The 24,175-nt window shown below is 45.2% G+C and overlaps 1 protein-coding gene and 1 pseudogene across 2 annotated transcripts in view; both read right to left on the reverse strand.

The window, feature by feature from the left end:
• Positions 1-22,134, reverse strand: part of cmet (CENP-meta) — a 69,565-nt gene extending 47,431 nt beyond the window's left edge. Inside the window, exons 1-3 of one of the 2 annotated variants that reach the window (XM_065234545.1) lie at positions 21,865-22,134; positions 21,574-21,802; positions 19,985-21,473 (exon numbers count right to left, since the gene is read on the reverse strand). In XM_065234545.1, coding sequence (XP_065090617.1) covers positions 19,985-21,473; positions 21,574-21,712 — 1,628 coding nt within the window. In that variant the 5' untranslated portion in view covers positions 21,713-21,802; positions 21,865-22,134. Of the gene's footprint in view, positions 1-19,984; positions 21,474-21,573 lie in introns of both variants that reach the window. The other variant, XM_065234544.1, reaches the window with a different exon arrangement.
• Positions 12,730-13,522, reverse strand: LOC135711601 (protein quick-to-court-like; annotated as a pseudogene).
• Positions 22,135-24,175: the final 2,041 nt, after the last annotated feature.

The following is a 24,175-nucleotide window of genomic DNA, read 5'->3' on the forward strand; positions in this document are numbered from 1 at the left end:
AAGGAAAATCAATATCTGAAGAGAGCCAAGTTTCACAAAGAGCAAATGCATCACAATCATTATTGTGAACTAAAAACTTAAAAGAGTCTAATTTAGGAATAAGACTTCGACAATTCCACTGTAGAATAGTGATCAAATCCCCGACCTCGTTTGGAAAATTATCCATCGAAGGAAATGATTGCTGCAAGGAGGGGCCATTTCAATGTCAATTGCTTTAAGAGGGTCTTCACAGTAGGAAGCATTGCCAGAACAATGCTTTTCAGAGGATCAGAAATATTCAGGTACTTGAGGATATCGTCCACAATTTTATCAAATGAGAACAACCCAGATGAAGAAGGGGCTTCTGTTCTTAAAAATGGGACATCAGGGGTTTTTGATGTCCCCGGGAGAGGTGGAAAATCCTGGGTATAGTCAGTTCTTCTGAATCCAGGAGGAGTAGAAACTTCCTTTTTTCCACCATTCTTCATTCTCAACTTTCCGCGAACGGATGCGTTTTCGTTTCCGTGCTGAAAAAAGGAAAGAAGTTCCCTCCTCAGCCAAGTCAGAGTCAGTCTCGTCATCTGACAAAAGAGAAAAGGGATTTTTGTCGTTGGTCGATGGCGTGGCCGTCTTAAGCATTTCTGCAAAAGACTGCCGGGAACGTTCCTTAAGTGAGCGTTGTAATTTCTCCCCGCGTTGTTTGTACACCGGGCATGACGAGATACCATGAGGAGTTCCCTTACAGTACACGCATTTTGGTGCAGTGACTGTGCAGGCGCCATCCTCGTGCTTCTCCCCGCATTTGGAACAGCGTGCCTTGCTGCCACAGTGGGACGCCGTATGTCCCAACTGCTTACAGTTTTGGCAGTTCATGACCCGGGGAACGAACAAGCGCACAGGTAGTCGAAGTTTTCCCAGCTCGATGTAGTGAGGAAGGGCTGAACCAGAAAAGGTCACACGGAACGAGTCTGTGGGGGTAAAACTCTTTTTACCCTCGCTGACAGATACTGAGCCCAGTTTTTGGACATCCAGTATCTTCACCGGAGGAAGCAAACGGTTCTTGAAACGGCCAACCGCCTGCTTCTCCAAGATCTCGGGGGTCAGACTCGCTTCGGTGACCACACCTTCGATCTCCACATCACGAGCTGGGATGTAAACTCTATACTCGAGCGTGAAGAGCTGGGAGGCAGCAATCTCGTTAGCCTGCTTCAGGTTAGAGACGGAGACACGAAGTTTATTGTGCCTAACCTTCGTGATTTCAGTCACGGCCGAGTATCGCTTCGTCAGATCATTCGAAATTTGCATTACATTCAAAGGTTTGTTTCTGGGCTGAAAGTAGACAACCCATGGGCCAGTCGAGTCATCTGGATAGGCTCGCGATCGGGGGTTTATCTGAGCCTGTCCTTTGCCAGACTGAGACGATGAACCAGGGATGACATCATCTTTCTTCTGAGATGACGTACGTTTTCGACCCTTCTTGCCATCGCGTGGCAAAGTGGTGTCATCTTCCGACAAAACGTCCATTTCGTCTTGCGACAAAATGTCCATTTTGCCGTACTAGTGGGAGCGAAAAACGCTCTACCACTGAAACGATAATCACTCGGACACAATACACAAAAAAAAACTACAAACACAGAACACAAACTTAAAATTTAACAGATGGGCGAAAGAGAGAAACAAGAACAAAAACTTATCTGATACTCCTATACTACTACCACCGAGCGTTTAAACAGCAGCAGCGGAGCGACGCGCAGCGTGGATGATCTTCGATCAGCGTGTGCGGGCGGTCTTCGTTGGTGTGTGCTTGTATGAGGGTCGGCACTCAGCTGAACACACGATGATAGATGAGCGGTGTAAATGCGGAGGCAGATGCTGACACTCGATGACGATGATCCGTGTGCAGGTATGCGTTACCACGCACCGATGGTGCGCAAAATGGTTGGCGAATTGGCAATCGCCAAAACAATTTTCCTTCCGATGATGCCGAAAACACACTTTCTTCTCAGAAAAAAACTCACTTTTAGTTAATTGTTTAACTGGGAACTATGTCAGGAAACACTAAGCGAGAAAAACTGATAATTTAAATCAAGTGAATATCGAGAAAACTTCCAAAATAGCGGAGCGCGAACTAAGTCGACCGTACTTCTTGCTAGGACGCAGTGGAGTGGATGACTGCGTTTGTATTGGATTAGATTATGATGCGTTGTTGATTGTTCATTAACTCTTGATCGCTTGTAATACGTGAATATTTTAGGTGGATAAAAAGGCAAACTATGAGGCGGACTCCTAAGCTTTTTCACATTTATAGAGCTGTGAGGCAACTGTAAACGCTAGAGGGAATTTATATCTGTAACTGTAACCAGTGAGATTGTATATGCTAATGTGGTTAAAATGTCATATTTAATTAACTTTAAGATAAATCGTCCAGCTCAAACCTCTGAGAGGGATAAGAGGTGGGACCATCACCATCAGCACCAACGTTAGATCATTATCTGGAAACTCCGATGGTAAATCTCACACTCGTACGTATTGAACGTACGCAAGTAACATCCGTATCTCCACTGCCTTTCCATCAGCATTATGGCACATTAATTGCTCCGGGTCAGGGCATAAATCATGATTATGATGGAGATCGTATTCTCCTCCGTAATCCAGTACGTTGTACCATAGAGGGAACTCTAAGACTAGAAGGTCCCGAAATAACGTGCTCAACTTCTTGGCTCAGCTCTGGTACTCTCTTCGGACCCAAGCTAATCGATTCACCCCTCGAAACATAGGAAAATCCACTAATCCCTCATTTTATCTGTCAAACTTTCATAGCGAATCAAAACAAACACTGCGTAGTACTAGAATTTCGACTAGAATGGGATACGTTAATCGTTTGCTTGGGACCAATAGGCTAGTCAAGTAGTGAGCCAATTTAAAATCGTTAGTTTCGTATTGATTGTTGGTTGTACCATGTCAACGGGATTCGCATCCAGTGATTATTTAACAAAATTGGCAAATCGGCGAAGCCCATGGCGATATAGATCTTTCATGTCGCTCTAATTTTACTAAAATCCGTTCAGTACGAAATAAGTTACAACAGTTGGAATTTTTTTCAGCAAAATTTAACTTAAGGTTTTGACTGTATTTATCGAAAAGATTAAGGGATCTTACGTGAATTACTTGAGAATTTCACGTAAACCTTATAAAGATCACGTACTTCCCAACGTTTAACGTCTAACAGTGAAGACGGCTCGGATCAATAACTTGGTGCTATTTTAGTAAAGTAATTATTAACAATTCGTGAAATTGATTCTACCGTATTTGTGAGCTTGGATACCAAACTTAGGTCACGCATTACGTTTCAACATTGAGAAAATCTGCAAGTTTACAGAACATAATACTTCGCTTAGAACTTGGTAAAAGAAACGTAGCACAATCCGATCCTACTCGTTCGTCCCTTGATCCAGACGCCGATGGATCGTCTCACTCGGCAGCAACGGAAGTTTTTCTTCCTCCATCTGTGGTTCCACTTCGCACACAACCTTGTAAGTTCAGAGAGTTGCGTCGCAGTCGATTAAAAGGGACTTAGCACAAACACTCCGGTTGTTGTTTATTGGGAGTTGCTCATGGTGTGAAATGAAAAACGCGATCAAGTGACTCGAAGAAAAGAGAAGTGGCAGAACACAAGTCGATTACGTGCGGAAAATAGCTGCCACGATCACGATCATCTTCAGCTCATAATAGCACACATTGGCAGGTACTTTTGCGGTACATATTCATTTTCCATACACATAAGAAGATGAGAGTTTATGATAAACAGTGCGCTCTAATTTTGTTGACATAAGACAGCTGTAAATGGCCCTGCTAACCGGAAACATCTGTTGTTGCTGGTCGTGAATTGAGGGATTGGTTCTAAAATTAAAACCCTGCCGGGTAGGACATCGACATGCCCACATGGATAAATACGGGATGGATGCCCCAAAAGCCATTATTTATAGAACCGACCAAGTTACTCTGGTGGTCACTGATGTGACTTATGCATGTTTACATTACATTTGAATACATGTTGGTTCGCTGTGGATTCAACGGATTCAATGACGAAGGCCGAAGACGATTTGTTATTGTTTTACGTTTTTATCGTTCCCAAGTTTATGGTGAAGGTTTTACCCTTCTTATACTTAGGAAAGGTTTGCAAATTGCGTGTAAATATTACAGACCTCAATACGCATAACAGCGATTATTTTCGTTAGCAAGTACAACCGTTTTCTATGCAAGAAGTACTCAATACGTATGCAATCTCCGGCGTAATCCTAAGTTATTCTGGACGTTTGTGAAGGCAAAAAGGAAAGAGGATGGGCTACCGGTTGAGATTCATGTAAGCGATAAAAAGCCAATTTCAAAAGTGTTTTCAACGACTCATCGGCATCGTTAAGGTAAGTTGCTGGAGGAATCAGAGATACTCCCAGAGAGGCGTTCAGGTTTGATATTTTCGCGGTTACTTTGGGCCTCGTCGATTCTGCCATCCAGAAGCTGAAATTCTCGAACGCTGTTGGGACTGATGGCATTTTATCGTGCATACCCAAAAGATGCTCAACAGAGTTTCAAATTTGTTCAGTATTTCGTTACAACAAGGTGTATTTTCTTCCCGTTGGAAATCTGCGTTCATGTTCCCGATTTTCAAGAAAGGATAAAAGCGAAATGTGTAGAATTGCCAATGAATTACTTCATTTTGTGCCTGCTCGAAAGTATTCGAGAGAATCATTAACGACCCGAGCAAAGCTGAAAATCAAATTGAAATCATTACTGTTATGATGTAACTTATTTTTGAATACTCTAGTTGATCTCATTATGGTTGACTTAACGGTTAACACAGCAAAAATGAGAGCAAAATTTTACACTGTTGAAGCAAACGGAAAACTAATCCTGCTTTTAATTAAATCAATTTGATTACTCATCTTGCATTCATGTTTAACTGAATACGGGCCTGACATAAACGGTTAGCTCAACACCAGATGAACTTAAATTAAATTTAAAAAAGACGTTAAAAGCAGAACACAATATGATATCAGACTTATGTCGCGACAATTGAAATCAAAATGAGTTTTCAGTTTTTAATATCGATTTGCTTTCATTTTGTTAACCGACTTTACTCGGGATTGCCATCTGTAGTAACTAAATTTCTCCTGATCGACATGGTTTCCACCTCAAACGATCGGTCTCAACCAGTGATGCAAAATATCATGACACTCACGTGAAACTCGTCTACGCATCAACCGACTTTCGATGACAGAACGTTTTGTCAAGTAGTGAGAGGTAGAGCCATGGCAAACAACAATCACCAGTAATGGTCGCTGCTTACAAGCAAAACGTTACACTCGCTGCTGATGATGAAAAGCACAACGAAAACAACGAAAACTTCTGCAGTACGATCATGAGAAAAAGCGAAACGTCAGAAGAAAATGAATACAATGCCTACGCATTCCAAGTTGGTCTCGGCAGGCGCGACTGTGTGAGTTCCAAACAAAGTAGGCAACTTAAACGGAAGCTGTTGGGCTCACTCACCAACACACTCACATAAGCAAGCAAAGCAGCAACTGCTTCAAAACAACCACAAACGAGTGTCGTGATTGTCGGGAACGACCAGATCGGTGATGGATCACAACCGAAGACGACATTCACCAGTTGCTTTTTACTTCTTTCGACAATTTGATGGATGGTCATGGAGAGGGGCTACAAAATGGTGAGTGACAATCTGGAAGGAGCGATATACCTAGCTCCGGTCCTGACAAGTTCCTACCTCACGCCTCCACGAGTCATATGATCACAAAAGACTGCTAGCTGAAACATGGACACAGCTGGTTGGCGTAGCCTGGGCAATGTTGTCAATCCGACAATAGCAGAGTGAGGAGGTGCGACGCGAACACTGGCGCGGTAACCATAGCACGGTGATAGAGGAAATGGTTCGCCAACAAGAGCGTCTGTTCACCATGGAGGTGCGGCTCAAACAGCGTCTGACTGGCATCCATCGGCTGAATAAGAAATGCTCTTCCCCGGAAGCTACACCTAAGATGGCAGCCCCATCACGGCGGATAGGAGACCTTAGGCCAACCACCTACTGTCTCTGAAACCTTTACAATTGTTACAGAAACCAACAGAGAAAGACATCGAACTGATATAACGGCAACGACTTTTAGCGCAAAACAACGGACACGAATTGGATCATGGAATGTATTGACGTTAGCCCAGCAGGGTAAACTGGCACAACAGCAAGTCGATAGGAATCTGACCTGGGCCCAGGTCAAGGCAAAAGCGAGCAGCCGCCCAGGATGGAAGTCTTTCACGTTGGCCCTTTGCACCGCTGGTGGTGCACAGGACCCTTAAGTAAGTAAGTCATGGAGAGAGCTTCGACGAGCACATTGGTTGGAATGTACAAAGCGTTACTACTATCAGCTGTTTGACGATCGTGATTGTGATAGGTCGCAACTCTGGTCTCAACAAACCTTGCTCCTTTCATTTCCCTATGCCTATGGATTATGGAGGCACGTGAGTACAGGTGGACGTCGAGGCTGCTTTCGACCGGGTTGATCATGCCATTCTACTTGCTAAACTCGAGAAGCTCGGTGTATCTCAACGACTCACTCGTTGGTTTGATTCGTATCTTACCAATCGTATCTCACCAATTGTGTGAAAATCGACTCTGATCAATCGGAATATTTTTCAAACAATTCAAGGCAGCAATTTGGGACCGCTGCTATTCTCGATATTCATTAATGAAATCGGTTTGATACTTCCAACTGGCTGCCGGTCATTCCATGCAGACGATGTCAAATGTACGTGGTTGTGCGATGTTTCACTGATTGCTTGCGGTTGCAGCACCTGATCGATAGTTTCGAAGAGTGGTGTGTTGAGTGTTCAAAAATGCAATATCATCACTTTCCATCGCTAGCTAAAACCTATTGCATTCAATTATACGATCGCTAACCAATCTCTGCAGCGTGTGGACAACGTTCGTTATCTAGGAATTACACTTGATGCAGCTTTGACATTTAAGATACATTATACGGATATCATAGCCAAAGCTAACAGGGAACTCGGATTCATCTTTAAGATCTCTTATGAGTCTCGGGATTCTACCCGGCGGACAGCTCTATACTGTTCTGTAGTACGATCGATCTTGGAATTTGGTGTAGTAGTATCATGCCCAAGTAACATTTAACGTTTTATGAAGTACTACAAGGCTTCTATAAAACAACATTCATAAAACCCTGGTCATGATAGCTTTGTCTATATTACATCCACCAAAACCTTATTAAGGCTAGAATCTGTCTAGTTGGCCCACCCTGAAGAAGGTTCTAAAGAGTGCATTATCGAGACATTTCAAGAATGACTTGCTGCAAAAAGGTTATATGACGAATGCATTGAGAGCCATTTGAAATCCTTATTAAAAGTACAATAAAAGCCATTTGGCATCAAAACTTGTGCCATTTACCTTTGATGCTTGCTAAGCGCGCTAAAAATAAAGCATCAATCAAGATAAAAAGGGATACATAAATATCGTCCGATCTTGCCAAATTCATTGTTCAAAAATGAATCTGTCAAAAATCCTCATAAATTTCCTCACCATTAAAGTGAAAGAATTACTAAAATTATCGAAACTCATATTGTAGTCTATTTTTAGGTGACAGGTGTGCTTCGGAAGATCGAAAAAAATAAGTCCGCCTTCGGAAAACGATGATATGACTAATTATTTTTTAATTTAGGAAATAAAATATAGTTATATGTTATGTTAATCATTGCTCCCAGCCGAAACAAATTGATGATTTTCGTAATCTCTATTATTTCATTGATGAGAATAACATTATTTTAAAGGAAAAACATCTTGAAAAACGAAGATTATAAAAAAGCAAATGCAATAATAACAATATGGCGATAGCATAAACATTAATTTTCCATAAGCCATTTGTGAAAAAGCTGTTTTGCTTTGATGAAATCGCTAACAAATGCAAAACATTTTAATGCGGCTTTTATGAAAACAATTTGCAGACTGAATTGTTTTTATCTGAAGCCATTTTGCTTGATCCTATTCCGTTCAATTTTATGACGGCATTAATGGTGGCAAAGTTGCCTGGAAAAAGTTAAACGTCAAAATTTGTTTATGTTTCGATAGTTTTGTTGTGCGATCATTGCAACGATGTTCTATTCCAGCGTTGGATCAACAATTTGCGTGTCATCCTTGATAAGCGCACATAAACTTCATCGCATCATCCGGAAGAAGGAAAACTTTTCGGTAACGATTAAGCTTCCAGGAACAGTTAACCCTTTCGCCGAATGAAATCGTTGCTATGGCTCGGAAGGCAGCCGATTTCCAGCTGACGGACAGCTTCTGAAGTTTCCTGTAAGCAGTTTTTCGCAGTCCCAGTTTGGCACTGATGCTATTCGGATCACACCTCAACGTTATTTCTGAAGAAGACTGCCATTGACAATATGCTGTGTATTCCCATCAATGCTTCGAAAACCGCATTCACTTCGCTCCTCTCAGTCGGCTGCTTTGTTTTTGTTGACCAATTTTGTCGGAGCTGCCCTCCCAGAAAGTTCTGGAATTGGATTCCTTTTCTCTTCCATCGACAGCATTGCTAGAATCATTATTCGATTATCCTTTGGCATAGAGGTAACTCTAAGACTAGAAGGTCCCGAAAGAACGTGCTCAACTTTTTGGCTCAGCTCACCCCTCGGAAATCCACTAACCCCTCATTTTATCTGTCAAACTTTCATAGCGAATCAAAACAAACATTGTGTAGTAGTAGAATTTCGACTAGAATGGGGTACGTTAATCGTTTGCTTGGAACCAATAGGCTAGTCAAATAGAGAGCCAATTTAAAATCGTTAGTTTCGTATTGATTGTTGGTTCAACTGTTTGGATAGCGAGAATCGAATCTGTTCAAAGAAAATTCGTTCGTTACGCTCTTCGCTACCTTCCTTGGAATGATCGAACGAGCCGTCCACTCTACGAAGATCGTTGCCAACTTCTGGGTATTGAAATTCTTGAACGTAAGTGGAAGATTAACCAGGCAGTTTTTGCAGCAAAAGTGCTGATAAGCGAAATCGACTCTCCTGGCTGAATTCGAAATCTATGCACCTGAACGAGTTCTACGATAGAGGAGTTTCCTGCATCTCGGACTCCGAGCATGATTCAATTCGACTTCCAGACCAGTACACTATATTGTCGGCAGAAGCGGTCGCTGCTACCACTCCCTAAAACAAGCCGATTGTCATAGTTATACGGACTCCGCAAGTGTAGTTCTATCCCTCAACTCAGACTCTATCGAGCACCTATCGTTCCAAGCAATACGACAGGTGGATCATCTAGCGGCTACTGGAAGACAAGCCCAACTTTTTACCAGGGAGGTTCCAACGGGAGACCTGAAAAAAGAATGGTTGTCATCAAAATCTGGGACTTATGGTCACATACATGGTATCAATCAACAAGCATATTCCTTAGAAAAGTGATGGCTGACACACGTATATGGGAAGACCCCCCCCCCCCCTCCCCCTTGACCAGCGAACTCAGGTTGTCCTGACAAGACTCAGAACAGGCCATACTAGAGTTTCGCATAACTTTTCCCGGGCCGTTCCGGAAATTTTGCGAGCTCTGCCGCACCAACTGTTCAGTCGAACACATAATCTGCCACTGCGTTAGGGACGCACTGAGTACAACATCATCGGATGGGGGAAATTTTGCCCTTTCCGATAATTGTATTGGTTTGCGTGTGCGTACTGAATGGCTGAAAGTGTCTATACTAAAGAAATCAATCAATGTTCTGCCTATTTCAATTGTTGGTCAAGATTCGAGCAGTTTAAAATGACGTTTCCTACCACTTTGCCGTGGAACAAAATTTTGATATTTCTCGTGTCGCTTTTCAAATAGACCAATCTCTACATTGCTCGATTCTCTTCATTAGCTCTTTCTTTCGTTAATAACTCAGCTCCAAAAACATGTTCAGCTGTTCTTATCGTCTAATACGCTTAATAATGCTTTCTTTTAACAGACTATGTAGAAAAATTAGCCCGAAATATTTATGCAGCCGAATTATTAGCGAAAGAGAGAGAGTTGATGAAGATAATCGAACAACGGGACTCTCCGGGACGCATTATTGCCGTTTGCCCTGAGGAAGCCTCTATTCCGCTCATCGCAGTCGAGCCCCTCCTGCCAGCGAACAGCAGTCGTCCCGGCCCTGCGTTTGAGATGGGAGAAGGGGTCTTCCACATTCGTGTTAGTGGGAAGTATGATCAACCGACGAATATATTATCGCCTGAACGTATCTTGGTTTCCAGCGGCCCTACTCGAACATCCTTCCTCCGTCAAGACATCTACCAGTTCCCAAATGCAACTATACGCTGAACCTTCCATTGTTCCCGAACAGCGGAGGTCGGACATAACGATTTACTATCAGAACGATGGCAGTATGAACGGCCTCGTGGAAGATTATCATCTGGCCGTCATGGATCACTGTTACGACATTTTAGATTTGACCGAAACATGGCTCAATTATCGAACCATTTCAAACCATAATAGTAGGATAACTACTGGGGGAGGCGTCCTTATCGCAGTTAATTCCAAGCTGAAAGCAGAAGTTATCGAGGACGATTCTTGGAACACGGTTGAACAAGTGTGGGTGGCTATTCAACTTGGTGTTCGCAATTGCTTCTCTGTTCAGTGTACATCCCTCCAGATCGAACCCGTGACTTGGAGCTTATTGACGCACATTGTCGATCCGTCTTGGTCGCGCTTCAGACAAAGCAGGCCCTTCTGACGAAGTTATTGTTCTTGGCGATTTTAACCTATCGGACATTGCATGGACTCCAACCCATAGTGGTTTCTTTTGTCCTGATCACGAGCGTTCATCTTTCCTCGTAGGAACCATTCAGCTCCTGGACAGTTATAGTACCGCAATTCTGTCGCAAATCAATGGCCTGTTGAATGAAAACAACCGCACTATGGATCTCTGCTTTGTGAGTGCTCGTGATACAGCTCCTTTTCTCTCCGCGGCACCCGAACCTTTAGTCAAGGAAGTGCATCATCACCCTGGTTTAGTTATCGTGATCGAAAATAATACTGTCCATATATGTATTCCGTAGAGCTGACCATCGCAGTATTGTCCATGTGCTGTCTAACCTAGATTGGGAGCATATTCTAGATCCTGTGGACGTCAACATTGCTGCACAAACCTTTTCTCATCATCCATATCGACTCTCGCGTCCCGTGGATGACGAAAGATCTTCGCTCGTTGAAAAGAACTAAGAAGGCTGCTCTCAGAATATTTACTAAACTCCGCACACTGCCGCTGAAATGCTACTATGTCAGACTCAACCACGAGAATAAGCGGTTAAGTCGTCTCGGTTTTCAACGCTATCAAAGAAGGATTCAACGGCGGCAAAAATCACACCCGAAATCCTTCTAGAACTTCGTAAATGAGCAACGCATTGACGTTGGCTTACCCTCTTCCATGATTTTTAAATGTGAAACTGCTGGCAATCAAGAAGACATTTGCAACCTGTTCTCAGCCAAATTTGCTAGTGTGTTTGAGGACAAGCAACTCTCCACTAATCTCATTACTTCCGCGGCCAGTTATGTTCCTTTGGTCAACCAAACGCTCAGCATGGTCGAAGCCACTACAGATACGATTTCTAGAGCAGCATCTAAACTTAAGACTTCAGGCTGGACCCGATGGTGTTCCGTCGATTATTCTTAAAAAGAACATCACTACGCCGCATATTCCAGCTCTCTCTTTCCGTCTTGCTGGAAGACTGCGGATATTATTCCTGTTCATAAAAAGGGAAGCAAACGCGACGTAAACAACTACCGGGGAATCACGTCGCTGAGTGTTGTATCGAAACTTTTTGAATTGGTTGTCATAGAGTTCCTAAATGCGAATTGCAAGCACACGGATTCATAACTGGGCGTTCCACAACTACAACTGTACCTAACGTCTTACATCACAGACAGTTTGATTGCTCGGACCCAAACGGACGTTATTCACATAGATCTTACGGCAGCCTTCGATAAGCTGAACCACGAAATTGCGATCGCTAAGCTTGATACGCTAGGGATCGGTGGAAATCTTTTGAGATGGTTTCGTTCACGGAGCGCCAATTGACAGTAAGTTTGGGTACTTGTTACTCAGCAAGCTTCTGCGCAAAGTCCGGTATACCTCAGGGTAGCCATCTGGGATCATTGGTATTTCTCCTTTACTTCGACGACTATCATCATGTTATCACAGGGCCACGATTATCGTTTGCAGACGATCTGAAAGTTGTTCTGCGCATCCGCTCACTCGCCGACTGCCGTTCTCTCCAAAATCAGATTAACGTTTTTGCTGACTGGTGTAGTCTAAACCGACTGGTGGTCAACCCAGCTAAGTGTACAGTTATTACTTTCTCACGCAAGAAACAAGCGATTATTTTCAACTACAAACTACTAGGCCGACTATCGAACGGGTGCATTGCGTGACTTAGGCGTTTTTCTAGACTCAAAGCTGACATACTCACACCATATATCGTATGTCGTCGACAAAGCGTCCAGAACTCTTGACTTTTTCTTCAGTATTACTAAGAACTTCACCGACATTTACTGCTTGAAATCGCTTGAAATTGCTCTCTCGTACGATCTACGTTGGAATACTGATCTGCAGTCTGGAGTCTTCGCTTCGCGATCCGAATCTTGCTGAACCACCAGTGTCAATCGACTGCGTCTAGAATTAAAACTCACTTTGACAACGTTAATCGACTGGTGATTTTCACAGTAGTCTGGAACCAGATCACACTGTTCGACTCGGACAATTTCGGCAGCAAAGCCTCAACGCGATCATTGTTGGACATGCGATTCTGCTGTTCGTCTACCTGTTGCTGTTTAACTAGCTCCTCAATGCGAGCTTCGTACATTTCGACAAGCCGCTGCTTCTCGGCATCAATGTCATCGTCGCTTCCGCAAGCACGATCCTGCGTGTGTACGTACGAATCCTTGGAATGGATCGACTTGGTCGTAATGTCCTCGAAATGTCCCGAATCGGCAAACGAGGTCTGCACCTCTGAGGTGGACATCTTTTCCATGAACTGCACCGGGTGGATGCCATGATTGTGCAGATAATGCCGGGGACTGGCTTTGCTACACTTGTCCGTTTTATCCACAATCGGTGAAATGCCCTGCTGGGCGTGTTTGCATCGTTGGTGGTTTTTTCCCGCACCGTTACGGCGTCACTGGAGTTTGAACGTTCCTCCGGGGAACTGAGCGATGCCTTGAAGAGCCGCAGCTCAACAACCTCTTTGGTAAGTCTTAGAATTTCAGTATCACGCTGTTTCAGGTCTATGCGAGCCTGCGAGAGCAGCTCCTTCAGTCGTCTGATCTGGCGCTGAACCCGCTGTGTCGAGGTAAGGTATGGCTCGGGCAATGTACTACGTATTTCATCTTACGGATGGTCGCGTTCTATTTATGTGGCCTTGCCACTGCGAGGATACGATTTTTTGCAATTTCGTCCTCACTCGCATTCAGAACGGCCATCCCGGTCGCGTTCTTATCCTGTGGCCGATCCACCACGAGGAGACGATATTTTTTATTGCGATTCCGGCCTCATTCGTTTTCTCAGAACGGCCGTCCCGGTCGCGTTCTCTCCTGTGACTTTGCCACGGCGAGGAGACGATTTTTGTAAATCCGTCCTCACTCGCAGTCAGAACGGCCGTCCCGGTCACGTTCAAATTTTAAGTTTTCCTTGCAAGTGGGCGATTTGCCATTTATTACCTATCGGGGGTCTCCAAGATTTCAGGTTCGTCTCCTGGCAGGGTCACCAGAAATGTGAAAATCCGCTGATATTAATTTATGGGCAAATCACCCACGACGCAGCTAATCAATGTTTAACTTACCCGTGCAGCAGCTTGAATCCAAAATGACCTTTCACCAACTGTCAGGAAATGTGTATGAAAAGTCATGACCTACCTAGTTATTATCCATCTCATAGTAAGCTGCCTTGGAGATACCCACTTCGTCTTCCAAGCTACGAGAATCGCTGCCAATTGATCAATGTCGAATGTCGTATCCGAAGAGATGTTTTCAGAGCCTTAACCGTCGCAAGGAAGAATCGACTGCGAAGCAATTCTGCAACAAGTGAACATTAATGTTCAACCTCGATCACAATGCAACAGTCTTATGCTGAGAGCGCTATTTACGGCTTGCAGCGAGTGTTCAACCGAGTAGCGTCGATGTTCGATTTCCACTTGACACGGAATATGCTTCGCCGAAGATTCTCTGCCTTTTTTGCTTACCGAAGGCGCCAACAACTAAGTGTAAAATTTAAGACTTATACATTTTAAATAACTTGACAATGCTTTCCTAGTTCTTTTCGTTTGTAACTGTAGTATATGTAGTCTGTATAACATGTACTTCTTTTTACAACACATCATTGGGACTATATTTCTAGTCTGTTGATGCAAACATAACAAATATACAAATATACGTAGATTGGTCTATTTGAAAAGTGACGACAGATTTTATGCTGAACAATGTTACAGGTCCTAAGTAACATTGACAGCTTCTCATCGTCGACTTGCTCTTTGCATCCTCACGGCCATGACAGGTTAAGACATTCCCAGCTATTTTCAGCACAGATATCGATGAAAGAAGCCATTATCTAGCTTCTAATACGACAAGAAACGGTTCTGTACCCAAGTTATTAACGAGAGAAAGTCGACGACGAGAATCGATCAATGTTACTTAGGACCTAATGCAGATTGTTCAGTTTGATTTATTCTTCTAGAACCTCGAGGAAATAGGGTCTTATTTCAAGCTGAACATTGCATTCTAAGTAACACTAATCGATTCTCTTCGTCGACTTTCTCTTTCGTTAATAACTTGAGCGCCGTCTGTCACCATTTGCAAGAGAGTTCGTGGGGGCAGGCGGGATTCATGGGTGCCCTCGCTACCACGGACCAAATTTTCGCGATTCGGCAGGTTCTGCAGAAATGCCGCAAATACAACGTGCCCACACATCATTTGTTCATCGATTTCAAATCCGCATACGACAAAATCGATCGAGATCAGCTATGGCAGATTATGCACGAGTACGGACTTCCGGATAAACTGACGCGATTGGTCAAGGCGACGATGGATCGAGTGATGTGCGTTGTTCGAGTATCGGGGACACTCTCGAGCTACAAAATGGTGAGTTGACAACCTGGAAGGAGCGGAATACCTAGCCCTGGTCCTCACAAGTTCCTACTTCACGCCTCCTCGAGTCATATGATAACAAAAGACTACCAGCTGAAACATGGACACAGCTGGTTGGCGTAGCCTGGGCAATGTTGCCAGTCCGGCAATAGCAAAGTGAAGAGGTGCGACGCGAACACTGGCGCGGTAACCATAGTACGGTGATAGAGGAAATCCTTCACCAAACCTGAGCGTCTGCTCACCATGGAGGTGCGGCTCAAAACGGCGTCTGTTCTCCATGTTAGGAGCGGCTGATCACCGTCCTAGTGCCAGCGTGGGACTCTAAACAGAGCTGTGCACGATGGTCCCCCGGCGAGACAGGGGGTTGGGGCAGGCCCAACAAGCCGCCCTGGAAAAAAACAAAGTTGCAAATACCGAAGAAAGAAATACGGATCGGAACAATCGGCACAGACCTACGCGACGAAATAAGGACTACGATTGGAAACTCGGAACATGGAACTGCAAATCGCTCGGCTTCCCGGGTTGCGATAGGTTAATCTATGACGAACTTCAACCACGCAACTTCGAAGTCGTAGCACTGCAGGAACTTTGCTGGACGGGACAAAAGGTATGGAAAAGCGGGCATCGAGCGGCTACTTTCTACCAGAGCTGTGGCACCACCAACGAGCTGGGAACCGGCTTTGTAGTGCTGGGTAAGATGCGCCAACGCGTGATTGGTTGGCAGCCGATCAACGCGAGGATGTGCAAGTTGAGGATTAAGGGCCGTTTCTTCAACTACAGCATCATCAACGTGCACTGCCCACACGAAGGGAGACCCGACGACGAGAAAGAAGCGTTCTATGCGCAGCTGGAGCAGGTGTACGACGGCTGTTCGCAACGGGACGTCAAAATCGTCATCGGCGACATGAACGCTCAGGTAGGACGGGAGGCAATGTATAGACCGGCAATCGGGCCAAACAGCCTGCATGCCGTATCGAACGACAACGGCCAACGATGCGTGAACTTTGCAGCCTCCTGGGGTATGGTAGTTCGAAGTACCTTTTTCCCCCGCAAGGATATCCACAAAGCAACCTGGAGATCACCTGACCAACACACAGAAAACCAAATCGATCACGTTCTAATCGACGGGAAATTCTTCTCCGACATTATCAACGTCCGCACGTACCGCAGTGCGAACATAGATTCGGACCACTACCTAGTTGCAGTATGCATGCGCTCAAAACTCTCGACGGTGCATAACACACGTCGAAGTCGAACGCCACGACCCAACATTGAGCAACTACGGGACACCGGAGTTGCCCAGGACTACGCGCAGCAGCTGGAAGTTGCACTACCCACGGAAGAGCAGCTTGGCGCAGCTTCTCTTGAAGATGGCTGGAGGGACATCCGTTCAGCCATAGGTAGTACTGCTGTAGCGGCACTAGGTACTGCAATCCCGGACCGAAGAAATGACTGGTTTGACGGCGAATGCAAACTGTTAGTAGAGGAGAAGAATGCAGCACGGGCGAGAATGCTGCAACACCGCACGAGATTGAATGTGGAGCGATACAGACAAGCGCGGAACAGACAAAACTCGGTTTTCCGAAGGAAGAAGCGTCAGCAGGAAGATCGAGATCGCGAGGCGATGGAAAATCTGTACCGCGTAAATGACACACGGAAGTTCTACGAGAAGCTAAATAGTTCGCGCAAAGGCTACGTGCCGCAAGCCGATATGTGCAAGGACTTGGACGGTAACCTTCTCACGAACGAGTGTGAGGTGATTGAGAGGTGGAAGCAGTACTATGACGAGCACCTCAACGGTGAAGCAGCAGAAAACGAAGGTGGCACGGCAACAGACCTTGGAGCACGCGCAGAAGACGACAGGCTACCGGCCCCTGATCTTCAAGAAGTTGAGGAGGAGATCGGTCGGCTGAAGAACAACAAAGCAACTGGTGTAGATCAACTACCAAGTGAGCTATTGAAATACGGTGGTGAAGCACTGGCTAGAGCGCTGCACTGGGTAATTGCCAAGATTTGGGAGGAGGAGATATTACCGGAGGAGTGGATGGAAGGTGTCGTATGCCCAATCTACAAAAAGGGCGACAAGTTGGATTGCTGCAACTACCGCGCGATCACACTGCTGAGCACCGCCTACAAGGTACTCTCCCAAATTCTATGCCGCCGTCTGTCACCATATGCAAGAGAGTTCGTGGGGCAATACCAGGCGGGATTCATGGGTGCCCGCGCTACCACGGACCAAATTTTCGCGATTCGGCAGGTTCTGCAGAAATGCCGCGAATACAACGTGCCCACACATCATTTGTTCATCGATTTCAAATCCGCATACGACACAATCGATCGAGATCAGCTATGGCAGATTATGCACGAGTACGGATTTCCGGATAAACTGACGCGATTGGTCAAGGCGACGATGGATCGAGTGACGTGCGTTGTTCGAGTATCGGGGACACTCTCGAGTCCCTTTGAATCTCGAAGGGGGTTACGGCAGGGTGATGGACTTTCGTGTCTGCTGTTCAACATCGCGTTAGAAGGTGTGATCAGAAGAGCTGGGATAGACACGAGTGGCACGATATTCAGGAAGTCCATCCAGCTCCTTGGTTTCACCGATGACATTGACATTATGGCACGGAACTTTGAGATGATGGCGGAAACGTACATCAGACTGAAGGCTGAAGCTAGACGGATTGGACTTGCCATCAACGCATCAAAGACAAAATATATGAAAGCAAGAGGTTCTAGGGAAGACAATGTTAGCCTCCCACCCCGAGTTCAGATTGACGGTGACGAAATCGAGGTGGTCGATGAGTTCGTGTATTTGGGCTCACTGGTGACCGCCGAAAATGATACCAGCAGAGAAATTCAAAGACGCATTATGGCAGGGAATCGTGCCTACTTTGGACTCCGGAGGACGCTCCGGTCGAATAAAATTCGCCGCCGCACGAAGTTGACTGTCTACAAGACGCTGATTAGACCGGTGGTCCTTTACGGCCACGAGACCTGGACTATGCTCGTGGAGGACCAACGCGCCCTTGGTGTTTTCGAACGGAAGGTGTTGCGTACCATCTACGGTGGAGTGCAGATGGATGACGGAACGTGGAGGAGGCGAATGAACCACGAATTGCACCAGCTGCTGGGAGAACCATCCATCGTCCACATTGCAAAAATTGGGCGACTACGGTGGGCTGGGCACGTCGTAAGAATGCCGCACGACGACCCAGTGAAAATGGTTCTAGAAAGCGACCCAACAGGAACAAGAAGAAGAGGCGCGCAGCGGGCAAGGTGGATCGACCAAGTAGAAGGCGACCTGCGGACCCTTCGCAGACTACGAGGCTGGCGAACTGTGGCCATGGATCGAGTAGAGTGGAGACGACTTCTTCGGACAGCAGAGGACAACAAGGCCTTAGCCTGATTGGTAAGGTAAGTAAGGACACTCTCGAGTCCCTTTGAATCTCGAAGGGGGTTACGGCCAGGTGATGGACTTTCGTGTCTGCTGTTCAACATCGCGTTAGAAGGTGTGATCAGAAGAGCTGGGATAGACACAAGTGGCACGATATTCAGGAAGTCCATCCAGCTCCTTGGCTTCCCCGATGACATTGACATTATGGCACGGAACTTTGAGATGATGGCGGAAACGTACATCAGACTGAAGGCTGATGCTATTTGGATTGGACTTGCCATCAACGCATCAAAGACAAAATACATGAAAGGAAGAGGTTCTAGGGAAGACAATGTTAGCCTCCAACCCCGAGTTCAGATTGATGGTGACGAAATCGAGGTGGTCGATGAGTTCGTGTATTTGGGCTCACTGGTGACCGCCGAAAATGATACCAGCAGAGAAATTCAAAGACGCATTATGTCGTGCCTACTTTGGACTCCGGAGGACGCTCCGGTCGAATAAAATTCGCCGCCGCACGAAGTTGACTGTCTACAAGACGCTGATTAGACCGGTGGTCCTCTACGCCCACGAGACCTCGACTATGCTCGTGGAGGACCAACGCGCCCTTGGTGTTTTCGAACGGAAGGTGTTGCGTACCATCTACGGTAGAGTGCAGATGGATGACGGAACGTGGAGGAGGCGAATGAACCACGAATTGCACCAGCTGCTGGGAGAACCATCCATCGTCCACATTGCAAAAATTGGGCGACTACGGTGGGCTGGGCACGTCGTAAGAATGCCGCACGACGACCCAGTGAAAATGGTTCTAGAAAGCGACCCAACAGGAACAAGAAGAAAAGGCGCGCAGCGGGCAAGGTGGATCGACCAAGTAGAAGGTGACCTGCGGACCCTTCGCAGACTACGAGGCTGGCGAACTGTGGCCATGGATCGAGTAGAGTGGAGACGACTTCTTCGGACAGCAGAGGACAACAAGGCCTTAGCCTGACTGATGCTGATGATGATATATAACAGTTTCTTGTTGTGTTTGTCGTATTGGATTCTAGATAAAAGTTTTTTTTTTATCGATCTATGTGCTGAAAATACCTGAGCATGGTTATACATGGCCGTGGAGGTACAAAGAGGTACAATGTTACTTGGGACCTAATGCAATGCTCAGCCTTTGGAGACGAACCAGCCCAGGGCTGAAAGTCTCCCTAATAAAGATGAAAAAAAAAATCAGCTTGAATTGATGCTCAGCTTGCAAAATCTGGAGTTAATTGCTTCAGTTTCTTAATACCGTTGGTACTTGTTTGTCCCAAAACTACTCGACCATATATATTTTTTTTTTGTCACTTTAACACTCTTGGGTCATTCGTGACTTAACCATATTATTAATATTGTCAGCAAATCGAATCCCATACACCTACCTTTTCTCGTGGTCGAAGAAATCGGTTGGCGTTTCCCCGGTAGACGACCGCCGGGACCGTCGTTTGCCCTTGAGCGCACTGGGAGTGTGGATTTCCCGAGCCAGACTCTCCGGCGACCGTTCGTCAAAGTCGGCCAGCTCACCGGGAATGAATTCGTCACTATTGCTGAGGGCACCAAGCGAGAAGCAGTTGCCGCGTCTGGGCGTTGTCGAGCGGACCTTGCGGGCGAGCAAGTCCGCATTGGTGTGGTTGGCCAGTTCCGGTCGCAACGTGGGAGACCTCTCGTCCGTATCAGTGGAAGAGCTGGACTGGTTGCCCAGATAGGGGGTGGACGGTTTGGCGAGGAAGGGCGGTGGTGGTGGCATCAGGCGAGCATCCTGGGTGACCTCGATGAACGCAATGGGTTTGGGAATTCCGGACGTTCCCGATGGGCACCACGTTCGGCGACGACCTTTGTCGAACTTGATGTAGGTCTGGGAGTTGATAATCTGATTCGCTCGCATCGTGATGGCATTCTGGATTTCGAGGGTTTTGATTTTGCTGTTTTTGTTCTGCTCGGATTTCAGCTCCTCCTGGAGCCGTTTTATCTCGCGTTCCAATCGCTTCATCATCGCCGTTTCCGAGAGCACCTCGTTCACCTTGGGCTTGTTTTTGATGGTTTTAGCTCGCATAGCAAAGCCCATAGTGTAGTAGCTCTCTTCCAGCGCAGCTGGAGTGATGTTACAGATCATGGTCGTTACTGCGTTGCCTCCCAGGGAAGCCTGCAGTATTCGCGTCAGCTTCGAGTCCCTGTAGTTGATGTACTTGAAATTATCAGCATTCTCGCTCAGCTTCTGGATGACGCAGCTTAGCGAGAGAAGACTTTTGTTAATGTGGGCTCCTTCCTTCAGCCGCGATCCGCTTGCTCCCGTTTGGTCTGCTCTTTCGCTTCCAGCCAGATCCACCAAATTGAGCGTACTACTTTGCACCGCATCATTCTCGGCTCCCTCCATCCGGTCGATCAAGCTCGATTCGATCGTTATACGGAAGATCGTGTGCGATCGACTGGACCGTTCATTCATATTCGTGTCGCCGATCCGCTTAATTTTGTTCCCCTCTTCCAAATACTGCATGATTTGATCCGGACAGTTCGTAATAAACTCTTTATAATTCAACGAGACATCTCCACACGTTGTTTCAAATATCTTCAAGATTGAATTGCTCTTATCAAGCAGATCGTAAATCTTCTCGTTGTAGATTTCGATGTAACCAACCCGGATCAGGAACTGACGGTCTTTGTTGTTTTCAATTCCCTTAAAAATCTCCCTTGCCGCCAAAGGAACAACGCCCAGCTCATCATCGTTACCCATCATCGTGTAGGTCTTACCGGACGAAGTCTGTCCGTAGGCAAAGATCGACCCGTTGATTCCATTTAACGTCGACAGCACGATGGGACGACACACCTTCTCGAACAGCTCTCGCGTTGGCACCGTTTCGTCAAAGATGTGATCTACGAACAGCGACAGAAAACAACCCAAAAATAGTTTTAATATTCCATAAATAGAAAATGTATATATCGTCTCTTCATAGGTGGGTAGCTAGTTACTTACCGAAAACAAACGGTTCCCCATTTCCCTCGACCGTGCTGATCGTGTTGTCCCGGATCCGCCATTGTGAAGTTTGCTTGTTGTCCTTTTCCCTTTTGATCAAAGGGCGGACCTTGCACGACACCGTTATGTTATCGTTCATTGCCCTGGTCCCTTTCCCAACACCCAGAAATTCTCGCTTGGTAATGAATAACTACTAAAAATCACTTCCTTCCACACTTGCTAACTGGTTCTAGATTGGATAATTCTTCGTTTTATCAAGAATTACTCCTTTTCAACACAACGCACAATCACCTGTTCGAACAATACGAATATGCCTTTGTTGTCTCATGCAAACTGAACACTACTTCTGATGCACCGTTTTCCGCCGGTAACGCACATTTTTCGCACTTCTATCCTAGCGAAACCGTCGCGACGCATTTGAATTTCGATCTCCACACATCAGCCGACAAACGTTTACGAACAATATAACAAACGTACGGAAACTACGACGAAAATAATGCGATTTTTGGTATTTTAATAATATTTTCACTGAAAAAAAAAACTCGCGACGAAACATGAAAAACAATAACCTCCGCCTAGTTTGTGTGATATTTTTAAACTGAGCAACTGAAAAACGTTCAGTTCGCGCGACAGTTTTTTTTATCGGCGAAGATGATGCATAAAAGCGAAAGGGAAAGAACTTTTTGAATGCGCAAAAGCAACCGCGGGATGGTGACGGATAAACGGTCAGTGGGAAATATTCCAGTGGGGAGCTTGGGAAATATTTCAGCTTCGTTAACAAGAAATCCGACACTCTGCTAAATGAGTCCCTTGTTTCTTTTCACTTTATTCCTTCAAGCGTAATTTCCTAAATCTTGTTCGGTAATTTGCTGGATTACTGGATTTGTTCGGAAAAATATCATTTTTACCGGATGCCATGTATTATTTTACCATTTTAACTACTGAATTTCCGTAATCACGCAGAAAAATCTATCATGGAATTAAAATATTTCAGGTAAATTCGAGGGTAAATTTATATGTAAATTCACTTTGACTATATGTTTTAGTATTACTTCTACCCCGTAACGTGGGTAGATCACCTTTTTGTGGTACGTTACGGGATGTAAGATCTACCACCGATTCCTAGTCCTAACTCCTTCAAACTAGGGGAACAGGATTTTTCAGTAATCAAAGGAACACATCTTAGTCCTTGTTACTTTTTATGCCTTGTTGATAGTGATAAGTCCTCGGGTTGCCTGGACCGAGGATGATCTTGAAACAAGGAAAACATGAGTTAGTTAGTCTTCACCTAGGGGAATTTACGTATTCTCGTCAATCTAAGCAGCGTCCGAACTTCTATTAGCGATTTCTCAGCGTCACACACATACATGACAGGTTTGTTTGTTGACATTTATCTGCTGCTTGCTGTGCTACCAATTCCAATCTACAGAATTGATCAAAACGGGTTGAACATGTTTTTACAACGCTCCAAACTTCTCAATTGAGAGTGACTATTGTCGGCAGTCTCTTTTTCTTCGGCACCCTTTCCATTTGAAATGCGTGTTAACCAGCTGTTCTATTATCGGCAACTCGAAATCAGCCGTATTTTGTAGTATGTATATTTCATTTAAAGAAAAATATGGTATAACAGGAATTCACAGTCGTAAAAATGTAATCAGATTGAAACTGAAAAGGTAAGGAATCGGCTTAATACATTCAGCGAAGAGTTTTGATGGGAAAATACAGTGAAATAAACGTTTCAATTTCGGTTGCCGAAAACAGTCAATGGGTGCCGAAGCCATAATTTACCCTATGTGATTCCTAATCTTCTAATCGTTGTTCCCTAGTTTGAAGTGGTTAAGACTAGGGTTCTGATGCATGGTCATTATCGGTGTCATAGCTTGTTTTTGTTGTGAAGGAATCCAATTTTGACTGACAAAGGGGCGCGCCTTTGGAGGGTGTTCCAACTCCGAAGGGTATAAATAGCGGAACCTTTCAGTTAGAATCGATTCCTTGCGATGAAGGCAAGAATGACAACTGTATCAAAACCGAATACTTCATCATTTCTCAATAGATCAAATTACTGGTCGCAGTGGTGTTATGTCCCGAACAGAGGAAAAACAAATTACTTCTACCACAGAGAACAGACGTTCAAGTTCGGTCAGAAACTTGTGTAAAATAAGTGGGAACGTCGCCGTTACGTGGTGTTAGCATCTCCTGATTTTCTCCATAAATTTTCCACTTTCGACCAATTTGGCGCTAGTATCGATAAATTTTGAAAATTGCCACTTGGCGCTACATCATGTTGTCAAAGAGGGTTTTTAAGGTTCAATTGGCATCTTGCAGTGAACCTTTTCCAAGCTTTCGCCACCTACATTTCGAAGTGAGAACTACTAGAAGGAGGATAGTTTCCAAATTTTCCAAGTAAAACAGACGCTTTTTGGGGCAAATCGGTCCATAAAGAAAAACTAATAATTTCCCGTGGAAACTTTTGCTTGAATCGTGTAAGAAAACGTGTTTGAAAACTATTTGTTATTATTTCGGTATGGATCGGAGATGTTTTCATGACAAATTATGCATAACAAGTTTGCACCCACAGGGAGAGGTTACCTCCTGCGCAGCT

This window comes from Ochlerotatus camptorhynchus, unplaced genomic scaffold (genome assembly GCF_037179485.1).
Source record: "Ochlerotatus camptorhynchus isolate MF236.1 unplaced genomic scaffold, CSIRO-AGI_Acam_v1.1 ptg000434l, whole genome shotgun sequence".
NCBI classification, from domain to species: domain Eukaryota; kingdom Metazoa; phylum Arthropoda; class Insecta; order Diptera; family Culicidae; genus Ochlerotatus; species Ochlerotatus camptorhynchus.